Raw genomic sequence first — 12,403 nt, forward strand, 5'->3', positions numbered from 1 at the left:
GTGATATCCCCAACATCTCTTACACAAGATGCTTGCATATATTCTCAAAGTAGCATCCTCCCTTTTTCGCAGGTCATTTATTATCGTAAAATAGACATCTCCAACCCGTGGCTATACGTATGTAAGAACTAACTATAAAGAGTGGGGTGGGGTAGGGAACTCACCTGAATGCACAGATACTACTTCTCAAGGTCACGTATATGTTGACATCTTAAATTAATCTGGTTCTTGGAAAATTACATTGGAAAGTGTGATAATGTCGTTACAGGAGGTACAGTAGATGTATTGTGTGTTACGAAGTGATAACAGTTGTTTCATGATTTCGTCATGTTACGATAGAGGAAAATTGCAAAGACAATTTTATATGTGGATATCACCAGGTAACGAAAGAAGGATACCAAGAAAGCGTGGAATGAAGGAAAGAGAAAAAAAGGCTTCATCCTCCGAGACAATCAGATGAAACAAGTGGCGGTGGGATAAAACAAAACGGCGAGCAGCCGTACAAAACCGAATACATCCACAGTCGTACTTAATACGGCTTTCACTTTGGTTAAGCGGTATTCCTGGCAACAAATTCAAATGTATTACGTTTTATAAGAACGAGGCGTATAGGCCTATCCCTTGTCTTGTGTGTGTGTGTTTTTTTTTGTCACAAGCAAAACACTTGCGCCTTACTGACCACATAAGCAGAGTGTTCTATTTCGTGACTTTATAATGTTGGTTGGCACTCGTTCACATGGTCGAAACAGTTCAGACTTTGATCAAATGCAGACGAGGATTATGGTTGTGGTGGTGGTGGTGGTGCTGCTGCTGCTGATGATGATGATGATGATGATGATGATGATGGTGATATTTCCCTCCAACATAAAACTGTTAGACTATGTCTCTTGAGTGTAACTTCTTATTTAAAGTTTCCTTCACGTAATGTCAACCACATCCACATAGTAAAGAAACTACACTGTTAGTGGATCTGTAAGCCCACCATAGGTTTACCTATACTTTTCGCAGTAGCGCGGAAGAAACGATTCAATTATAACATTTTTGCAGTGACCTTCTTTCCGTGTTACTAGTTTACGTATGCAAGCAACGTCCTTGCTATTCCAGGAAAATCGACTACTGGCTGAGTTTGTTTTCCTCATGAAGATTTGTTAGCATGTTAGTGTGATTTCGAATCTTAGCTGACTAACACCGCTGCTAACTTAAAAATATTCCTGCTGTGATTATTTACTCTCTGAATATATGTTCGACCCTCAATAGTAATGGAGTTTTATGTTGGTAGTGGGAAGAAAGAGACGGTAGTGCCTTTGCCTAGTGATCCGGAGCTGCCCTCGGGCGTGGATTGGGTTCATTCTAGTGCTGATTACCTGTTTGGCCCCCCCCCCGCGAGGTTTTCCCACTTGTAACGCGATTATTAGGTAATCCCATTCCCTCCGGTCTCTCAACTAACACACTATATGCATTTCTGGATTCGCCCATACGTGCTACATGCCCTCCTCATCTCATACGTCTGGATTTAATGTTCCTGATTATGTCAGGTGGAGAATACAATGCGTGCAGTTTTGCATTGTGTAACTTTCTCCATTCTCCTGTAACGTCATTCCTCTTACCCCCAAATATTTTCCTAAGCACCTTATTCTCAAACACCCTTAACTTCTGTTCCTCTTTCAAGTGAGAGTACAAGTTTCACAACCACACAGAACAACCGGTAATGTATCTGTTTTATAAATTCTAATTTTCAGCTTTTTGAGAGCAGGCTGGACGACAAAAGCTTCTCAACCGAATAATAATAGGCACATCCGATATTTATTCTGCGTTTATTTTCCTGAGTGTCACTTATATTTGTTACTGTTGCTCCAATACCCGTATATATGAATTTTACCACTTCTTGAAAGGAAAATTTCCAGTTTTTATATTTCCATTAATTTCATACAATATTCTGGTCATATACTTTGTCTTTTCGGGATTTACTTCCAAACCTATCACTTTACTTTCTTCAAGTAAAATTCCCGTGTTTTCCCCTAGTAGTTTGTGAATTTCTTCAGTTGATATAGCGTCGTTAAATAATCGACTAATAAAATGATGATAATGATGACAATATCTTCTGAAGATATTAAGAGTCCTCTTACAACCAAACTAGCTTTAAAATTTAAAACATGGCATCTTTTAGTGTATACCTAATATATGCTACAGTTTTTTTTTTCAGGAATTTGTGATATAAAGTAAGCCACATTATAAGTAATGTTTTCAGAACGCAGTATTATCAATTTTGATAGTTTATGGCCAAATATGATTATTAAATATAAAATATTTTTACAAAAAGAATTGTTTAGGGCCTTGAAAAAATGTAATTCTTCATTTGGAAGTCGTTGGCTTCCTAGAAAAAGTTGGTAACTGCATAGAAAATCAATGAAATCATTTTTTTCTATAAGCCCACGAAATACAAACATAGGCCTAAGTCAAGATAGAGATGGTGAGATAGGAACTCTCGATGGTGAACCTGGCGAAGTGAATTATTGGATGAACGAATGAATGGTGAACTGAATGAGCTTTGTGATTATTTAAATAATTTTTTTTTCCAGTGATTAAGTGAAATAGCTACGAGTACTAGTGTTTTTTTTTTTATTTACCCAGTTTGTAGCGATTTCCTCTTAAGAAAAATGTCAGTTCACCTAGTACTATTTCTTTAAGTGCAATAGAAAATAATTAAGTTCTTTCTTTCTACATTTGTTCTATATATACAGTATATATATATGCCCCCTGTTATTTTAATAGCACTAGTTGCTTGTGGATTGTACTCATATTACTAATTTTATTTTCCCCATCTTTGTAGATATAGCTCTATTGATATGTAAAGAAGTAATTACGAATATCATTAATGGCGATAGAGGAAATACATAAGTTAGCAAATGTGATCTTAACATGGAGTGGCGTATATGATCTGGGTTTGTCCCCCCCTCCCCAAAAAGAGTGACTGGGTGTATATCTCTTGTATGTACGCATTTCATACTTATTAGCACAAAGTATTGTAAGGAAAAGATAAATGTATTGTGATGAAGTCTTATTCCCTATGTACATTTGCTGTTTCAGTATTCCACATCATTGGCGAAGACGAAATCGTTTACGGTAGAAAAAACTAAACTGTTTATAACCTAAAACTTTCTCTGTACCTGTTTCTGCGCGAGGAGTGCGTGTTTGTGCATGAATTACGAAGCTGCTGATGTGACACATGAATTACGAATTAATGCAGGAAACCTGATCGTGGAAGTTGGCGAGTTAGCGTGATCGTGTAACATACAGTATGTGGCTGTCGGTGGACAGAACAGTTGCTTAAAGTTGAGTGATGGTTTTCTCTCACGATATTACAAGATTCAGTTCGATCATTTTTCTTTAAGAACTGTGAAATTCTTCGCCTCTTACTGGTTTCTTGAGCAACAGTTTCAGTGACATCATCTATCGACGTCATCACAAGAATTAGCTCCAAACAACGTGGCTGAAATGTTGAATGTGGTATCATTGTGTACCAAATAGTTTGGAGTCATTTGCAGAGAAACATCAAACATGGGAAAGAGTGGCAGTAAATTGAAGAAGAAAAGGAGTCAAAGTAAGTTCTCTTTTATGTACAAATATCGTGCAGTAGTTCAATTTATTCAGCGTTTATTTCAGAACTGAAATCAATGTCATAACGATTTACTAATTTAAACATTTTCTATTAACGGAATAATTTGTAGCCTACTACTTTTGTTGAATTTTCAATAATCTGAAATTTCAGACGTCACTCTGTTAGAGTCGTTAAAGAACACCTTCGTCAATTTTTCGGAACTACTTATAGTTTCCCTACGATTGGAAGGATGGAAACTGTAAATTGTTCTGCGGCTCCAGAATAATTAAATCGAAAGAAACGTTGCCAAAAAAATTACACACCTTTAAATTTAATTATTTTACATTCGGCCACAATATTGAGAAAAAAAAAAACAATCATACATTCAACATTAAAACTTGAAACCGCCTCGGATTGATTTGAATAAAATCAAAAGAGTGCGTTTGGTTTCAGACAAACAAGAAATAAGTCAAACTAGAGATCTCTAAATTCAACATTCTATCACAGATAAATGACCAGAAAGTAAAGTTAAATTTACAGATACCGTAATTTAAATTATTAAGATGGAGAGACAAGGAGAAATTATTAATCATGAGTTTTGGGTTAGAAAACTGAAAGTCTTCTAAACACAGTCACCTTGCAATCCTTACATTTCATATTATGATTTATTTCAGTGTGTACAAAAATACATCATATAATTTTGTAGCTGTGATAGTGCATTACCGGTACTTCATGAATTCAATTATTTGTAAGAATTTTGTGGTCACTCTCATTTGGTGATGTCTCCTGCCAATATTTCATGCTCGTGATGGAACTGGTCTGTCGGTCAATACGTTATGAAGTTGATTTCCTGCTCATACTTATAGGAAAGTCAAGATTAAGTTAAATTGTAATTAAATTGAAAAAAGTGTCCTATTTATGAAAAGTTGTAGAGGAGTATTTTCTTTGTATTTTAAAATAAAATCTGTGACTAGTTGCAGGAAATGGGATCTATAGTCGGATTTTTTTTTTTTTTTTTTTTTTTGTGGTTTCAAAAAGAGGATGAAATACTGAGAATTTAAAAAAAATTCGTGGTTCTAGGAGCTATAGTTTTTAATATATTACTTATTGAATAGGCTATTGATATTACATTATGTACTTTTCGAGAAAAATGCAAATTAAAATTTTCATTTGTTTCCTTAGCAACTATAAGAAAGATTTAAGTATTTAAGAAGCACTGTATACAACTATGTCCTAGTTTAGTATGTAAAAAAAGCCTACAGGTAGCGCAAGATGTCAAAACATAGAAATACAGTTTTTATACCGCAAATTCGTTATTTTGTTCTCCTGTAAAATTTCCTTTCACGACTTTAGGTCCCATTTCGCGCAACGGGTCACATATTATAACGATCTTCAATATACCATGTATTTGTGGGTTGTCTACGTCAATGTTTATTTATTTATTTTTATACTATATGTATAATATTTACGACGAGGTCCTTTTCCTCACTTTATTGTAGTGGAGCCCCCTGGCTAAAGGCGTACATTAGAATATAGAACGTGGTAATGTGAAATATATCAATTAAAAAGGAAAACAATGTAATAATGCTTTTATTTAACGCAAAATAGCGTTATTATTATTATCATCATCATCATCATCATCATCATCATCATCATTATTATTTTGTTCACGGCCTCCTTTATCTACTTTTTTTGATCTCCAGAAGGTCGTAGCCCCCAGATTGAGAATAACTGGTCTAGGGGTTGTCATGTTTTCCCTTCTAATTTAGGGTTATCATGTTCAGATTGGACGTACTCATATTATGAGATAATTCATTTTAAGATTGTTTAAAAGCTTAGAATTCTTTCGAAAAGGAATTAGTCAGTAGTATAGTGTAGTGAACTTGCGGCCTGTAGGTAACTTAATAGAATTGTTGGGAATCGTTTCTCTCCAAGTTTCCTGCCTCGCGAACAAACTTCGCTACAGGTGTGTGAGACTGCACCAAACTCTGATACTCAGACGAGTTAAATAAAAATCAGATCCTAGCAATTTTGAAGTCTTGAAGACGTCGATGAATTTTTAATAATTGTGGATGAGAACAATTTTAAGTATTCGTGTAAAAACTCAACAGCTAGGTTAATATAGAGATTTACTTCTTAATGAAAATAATTATAAACCAAATGTAAATATGACGGTTGCCAATATTAGAGTGAAGTACTGCTTCGGGTTTGTCTTTCTTTAACTGTTAGGCCTATGGAATGAAATTTATTTTCAAGCTTGTTTATGATCGTCTATAAAATTTAATAGTATTCGCCAAAACAAAGAGTAGACTACTGAAGTTATCAGTCTGCTATTGCGCATGTTTGCCTAAATTCTGGAACGAAATATTTATCGACCAGAATATTATAGGCCCTATTTAATATTAACTTATAGATTCAGTGGCTTAATGCTGCAATTATGGTTCTCACAACAGAAGAAAATGTCTTCCTTGTTGAGTATCATTTCCGTTCATACGGACTTGGACGTGTACAAATGACCCAACTTTTAAACATGTTCCAGATGGCTTTCGTGAAATGTTTTAAAAGCCGTGCAGAAAGCGTTCTCTCCAGCCATAGAGCCACAAACACACTCGCTTTGGACGCATTTTCCTTATCTGTCGCATTCACCTGATCTTACACCACCCGATGCCTATGTGTGAGTTATGTTAAAGGAGTCAGCCTTTATAGAGAATCCACTGACAGTAATATTGTGGATAAAGTTATTGACTTTCTATCACCTGCTGCAACCTCTATTTGGAAACATGCTTGAAAATTTACGAAACGGGGTGAGGATGTTTATGATGAAAAACAAGTATTTTTAAAAATGTTTTTTATTTCTTTAAAATACACTTTGATGTGGAAAAAATATGTTACATAAAGTTTAATGCACATTTGTGGCCATTTCAGCTGCTGTAACGCCATTTTTAAAGCTCTGATATACAGACTTTTTAAACGACGCTGAACTTTATTACAACTTCCCGTAACTTTAATTCTTTGCTTTATTCCATATGGAAGGCTATATTATATCTTAAGAAATTTTAATGCTACTTGCCTATTCGGTACACACATCTTCCTTGCTATTAGGAAGCTTCTCTGTGTAATAGAAATTTGTTAATTTGTTTCATTTCAAAAATATGCGTCCATATTAAAATGTAGACTAATTGTTTATCTTAAAATTTTGGAAGCCAATATAAAAAATTGTGCTACAGACATTTTAAAGAACGTGCTGTTAGTAGTAAAATGGCATATCAATTTTTAATGTATCTTTAAAAATGGCTGAGATTATACTGTATATCCATTTCATAGAATTACTGCATTCTGGTATTTTTTTTTTTCAAAACTTGTATCCCTTTTTCTTTTCAAAAACTGATATCGAATTTAAGTTGTAGCAAGGATGTTTCTACATACAAAAAATTAAAATTGTGTATCAATTTGGAAAAAGAATCAAATTTAACTATTCTGTTCTTTTACGTGAATGTTATAAATGCTGTATAGAAAATAAATGGAAATCATTGTGAACGTGAGCTTTAAGTTATAGCCTATAATTTAAAAAACGTCACTGAATATGGAATTTTGCCATACAGACATATGTTTATCTTTCAATTTGTTAAAGCGCTTTACTTGGCTGCAGTTTGAGTACTACTAGCTACATAAATGCGCAATATCCATTTTCAGTAGTTTGTTTTTGCACATACTATAATTAGTTTCGTGCTTTCCATAAGGGCTGTATCATTTGACATATAACAATATAGAAACCGTCACCGGCGTAGAGTAGGGAAAACGAGAGGACCTCTTGCTGCGCTTGAACTTCCTGCTTAGCTTGATCATTAAGATTCGGATAAAATAGCTTTATCAGGATAATTGTATAGGATAGGGCCTTGACTTGCTTCAGTCTAAACAAACACTACCCCCTTCCACTAGCTAAAAATCTACCTGCTGGGAAAAGCGCTCTCCACCCACGAGCTAAAATATCAGTAAATGAATAGTACAGCAGATAAGAACTCCATATATTACGTCGTCACTACTGTCGGCTGGGGAATACGTGACAACTAGTTAATGTTTGTAAATAAAACGCACGGACCAAGGATGGCTATCCTGATACAGCTACTTTATCCGAACCTTACTGGTCACCTAATAGGAATTTTTCTGAGTTTTCCAAACTCTAAGATGATCGTCAGGTAATCCCATGGCGGATCTTCGCACTCATTTCGTCAATAGTATAATAATCTATGGTATTTCTGTATGGGGAAATAGTTATAGTGTATCTAATGTTCTTCTTCTACAAAAAAAAAAAAAAAAAAAAGCTTTACGAATTTTAACTGGTTCTGCTTATGATGCGCACTGCAAGCCATTATTTATAAATGAGGCTATTCTGACTGTTATCAATCTTTGCTGAAGGTAAAGAAAAATTTAGCAAATTATTATCACAGATCAGATCATCATAATTATAATACAAGATACACTTTTCACTTGTCTCAATCTAATGTTAGGCTGGAAACCACTAAAAAAAATATTTAGGTCTATGTCTATGGCAGTATCTATGTTTAATAGATTACATAAATCTGCACACACTGTTAACTATAGCACATTTAAGAATGTTTTAAAACGCGGGATGATTAATATCTCTTTTATAGTATTAATGAAAACTTTGAGTCCTCTGTTAATAACTTATGTTTCTAATATAACTTTTATTCACTCTGTTTTGTTTTTATTATGATTGTACATAGTATTTGTATAATACTCATGACTTTAGTATAATATAATATAATATAATATAATATAATATAATATAATATAATCATATACGTATAGGTTACTAGAAAGCAACTCATAGATAGATCGGCTTGCATTTCACACAGCGTCGTTGAATAAGTCAAATATCAAACGGAACATCAAAGCCGCATCGAGATCTTTGCGAACATTGCGTAGTTCATAGCTTCCACCAAGTTAATTTTATCTGGTATTATAAAGAGGCATCCGGAAATACGTGAACCAGTCTACCTTTGCTACATGTTCATAGACTACCTGTAATCGATTCAAATAAACCGGCCCAAGGCGAAGTCTCCTTTCTCAGGAAGTGCGATGTAGACCGGGTCAGGGATCTTGTTGTGAAGGTTGTGGAGGCTTTCGTTGATCATCGTTGGCAATACTTTCTGTTCATCCCATATTCATGAGACATATCCGAACACTGACCTAAGTTCCAACATCAGTTCTCTAATTTTTTTTTTATTTTACTTGCTTCAGTTGCCAGATGAGTAGAATTTCTCAACGACGTCATATGGCGGAAGAAATATCTGAGGCAAGAATTCCAGATCGGGATATAGAGAACCATCATAATAGTATAATAATAGTTCTTACTGAAACCATCTTAAAATTGACAAGTACTAAACGATTTAATGTTCAATATTTATGTTGTTCCTGTTACTATCATACATCTATACTAATAATAAATCTGTAGCCGAAATTTTTTTGGTAATTTTCGATTTTCCAAAAATAATTGGTCCTAACATATATAATTAACCACCCTGAAACCGAAAATCGCATTTTTGAAATTTTTGTTTGTATGTCTGTCTGGATGTTTGTTACCTTTTCACGCGATAATGGCTGAACCGATTTATATGAAAATTGGAATATAAATTAAGTTCGTTGTAACTTAGATTTTAGGCTATATGACATTCAACATACTTTACTTAAAAGGGGGGTTATAAGGGGGCCTGAATTAAACAAATCGAAATATCTCGCTTATTATTGATTTTTGTAAAAAATATTACATAACAAAAGTTTCTTTAAAATTGATTTCCGATAAGTTTTATTCTTTACAAAATTTTGATAGGACTGATATTTAATGAGGTAAATGAGTTTTAAAATTAAAATAACGCCATCTAAGACGGTGCAATGAAATAACAATGACTTCGTCTATAAGGGGCCTTGGACAGCAACAGTCGAAAGCTATTAAACATAGCCTACAGAGAATGTTTCTGTGTTTGTTGAAGTAATATCGGAAGCTAAATTAACCGATTTGTATAATTAATTATTATTTCACCATTGGAAAGTGTAGTTTCTCTACATGGACATAATGCTATAATGTTATTACAGTAACTTCTGAGTAAATCGAGGACAGGTAAGATTAAAATAGCTTCTTACGCACAGAAAATTTGAAGGCTATTTTGTACATTCGTTTTCTGTATTTCTTAAAATAATATTTATGTACACATTCATTTTAATGTCAGAGAATTAACGAACAACGAGAGTGTATTGATTTAGTATGCAGTAATAGTACGTTAACATAGCAATCCATTATTTCATAATTCAAATTTTAACTATGCTCAATTGAATCGTGTTAAAATACATAAAATAGGCTATATATGCAATAAATGCAATGCAAAAAAAATGGGTAATGAGCCAAGCAGATTATGTTGCGCTGTTGTAAAAGTTGTTGCTTCTGAGATTCAAGAGCCCCCACAACAAATTAAAAACTTACTTATCGGAGTACATCCGTTATCAACGCACTTTTTATATAATGTAATATAATATAATATATATTAATAATAAATATGTAACCGAAAATTTTCTGGTAATTTTCGCTTTTCCAAAAATAATTGGTGTTAACATGTATAATTATTCATCCTGAGACCGAAAATCGCTTTTTTGAAAATTTTGTCTGTCTGTCTATCTGTCTATCTGTCTGTCTGTCTGTCTGTCTGCCTGGATGTTTGTTACCTTTTCACGCGATAATGGCTAAACGGATTTCGATGAAAATTGAAATATAAATTAAGTTCGTTGTAATTTAGATTTTAGGCTATATGGCATTCAAAATACTTCATTTAACGGGGCCTGAATTAAATCGAAATATCTCTCTTATTATTGCTTTTTTGTGAAAAATTTTACGTAACAAAAGTTTCTTTAAAAATTATTTCCGATAAGTTTTATTCTATGCAACATTTTGATAGGACTGATAGACTTTTAAAATAACAAAACAATACATTTTCACCGCCGCCTCAGATTGTAGCGTTGTTGTTCCTGCAGTAATTCCTATGTGCAAAATATAAAATTTTTGAGTAGGACGAAAAATCACATTTAGTCATTCCATGACAATGGTACATAGGAGATCGTGAATTCTTACATTTTCGAAAGAAGGAAATATAATTACATATCACTGTTTATGCTGTATCACTATTTAAGTTATTTGAAGGGTTCAGAACCATAGTGAGCCAAGCGCCATTTACTGAAGAGGTAGAAAACAATGGTTAAAATTAAGTTATTACCATAATTCAATGGAAACTTATAGGAAGTAATATAAAGTTTACACATTAAAACTAAATGATATGTCAATTTTCATTAAACTATGGTTGCATGTAATAACAAATAAGAAACATGTTAAAGGAATTGTCATTGCACCAAATGAGTGCTCTCTAGACCAAAATGATCGCATTTTAATTATTTAAATACAATTTCAATTAAGTAACATATTAAACGATTTATCCTTCTAACAAACACGAATGTTCCTTGGATCAAACGTCCTATTTTAATTATGTAATTACTTTATATTTATTTCTAACAGGTGCAGCGGAGCGCACGGGTACGGCTAGTTATTATAATAATTGTATTATCTCTCCTCAGATTAAAGATGCATTAAGTATGGATGAAATTACAACTGTAATTCTTCAATTTCGCATACTATTGTATTATTGATTTTTTATTTATTTATTTATTTAAATTATGTATTTAATTTCCAATTTTGAGCCATTTCTTGTAATACCTCCTTATTGCCAATTGTTGTTAGTAAATAATGCATTTAATTCGTACGTTTCAAGTCATATCTTAATATAGCTATTTATTTCTTTTAAAATAATGTGTTTAATAACTGTTATTTTTATTTATATACTAGCTGTACCCGTGCGCTCCGCTGCACCCGTTACAAATAAATATAAAGTAATTACATAATTAAAATAGGACGTTTGATCCAGGGAACATTCGTGTTTGATAGAAGGATAAATCGTTTAATATGTTACTTAATTTAAATTGCATCCAAATAATTAAAATGCGATCATTTTGGTCCAGAGACACTCATTGTGTGCAATGACAATTCCTTTAACCTGTTTCTTAATTTTTATTACATGCAACCATAGTTTAATGAAGATTGACATCATTTAGATTTAATGTGTATATTTTATTTTACTTGTTATAGGTTTCCATTGAATTATGGTAATAACTTAATTTTAACCCTTGTTTTCTACGTATTCAGTAAATGGCGCTTGGCCCACTATGGTTGTGAACCCTTCAAATAAAACTATATTATAGTATATTATATTATATTACATTATATTATATATTATATTATATATTATATTATATCAGGAGTTACTGTAATAACATTATAGCATTATGTCCATCTAGAGAAACTGCACTTTCCAATGGTGAAATAATAGTTAATTATACAAATCGGTTAATTTAGCTTCCGATATTACTTCATACAAACACAGAAACATTCTCTGTAGGGTATTTTTCATAGCTTTCGATTGTTGCTGTCTAAGGCCCCTTATAGACGAAGTCATTTTGTTTTTTAATTCATTACACGGCCTTAGATGGCAGTTATTTTCATTTTAAAACTCATTTACCTCATTAAATATAAGTCCTATCAAAATTGTTCAAGGAATAAAACTTATCGCGAATTATTTTTAAAGAAACTTTTGTTATGTGATATTTTTCACAAAAATCAATAATAAGCGAGATATTTCGATTTATTTAATTCAGGCCCCCTTATAACCCCCCTTTTAAATAATGTAT

The 12,403-nt window shown here is 32.9% G+C and overlaps 1 protein-coding gene across 2 annotated transcripts in view; it reads left to right on the top strand.

Moving 5' to 3' along the window:
* LOC138694382 (breast cancer anti-estrogen resistance protein 3 homolog) overlaps positions 1-12,403 on the top strand; it is a 922,749-nt gene that overhangs the window by 18,875 nt on the left and 891,471 nt on the right. For both annotated transcript variants that reach the window (XM_069818063.1, XM_069818065.1), the window contains exon 2: positions 3,088-3,601. In XM_069818063.1, coding sequence (XP_069674164.1) covers positions 3,559-3,601 — 43 coding nt within the window. In that variant the 5' untranslated portion in view covers positions 3,088-3,558. The remainder of the gene's footprint in view (positions 1-3,087; positions 3,602-12,403) is intronic.

Source organism: Periplaneta americana, chromosome 2 (genome assembly GCF_040183065.1).
Source record: "Periplaneta americana isolate PAMFEO1 chromosome 2, P.americana_PAMFEO1_priV1, whole genome shotgun sequence".
Classification (NCBI taxonomy): domain Eukaryota; kingdom Metazoa; phylum Arthropoda; class Insecta; order Blattodea; family Blattidae; genus Periplaneta; species Periplaneta americana.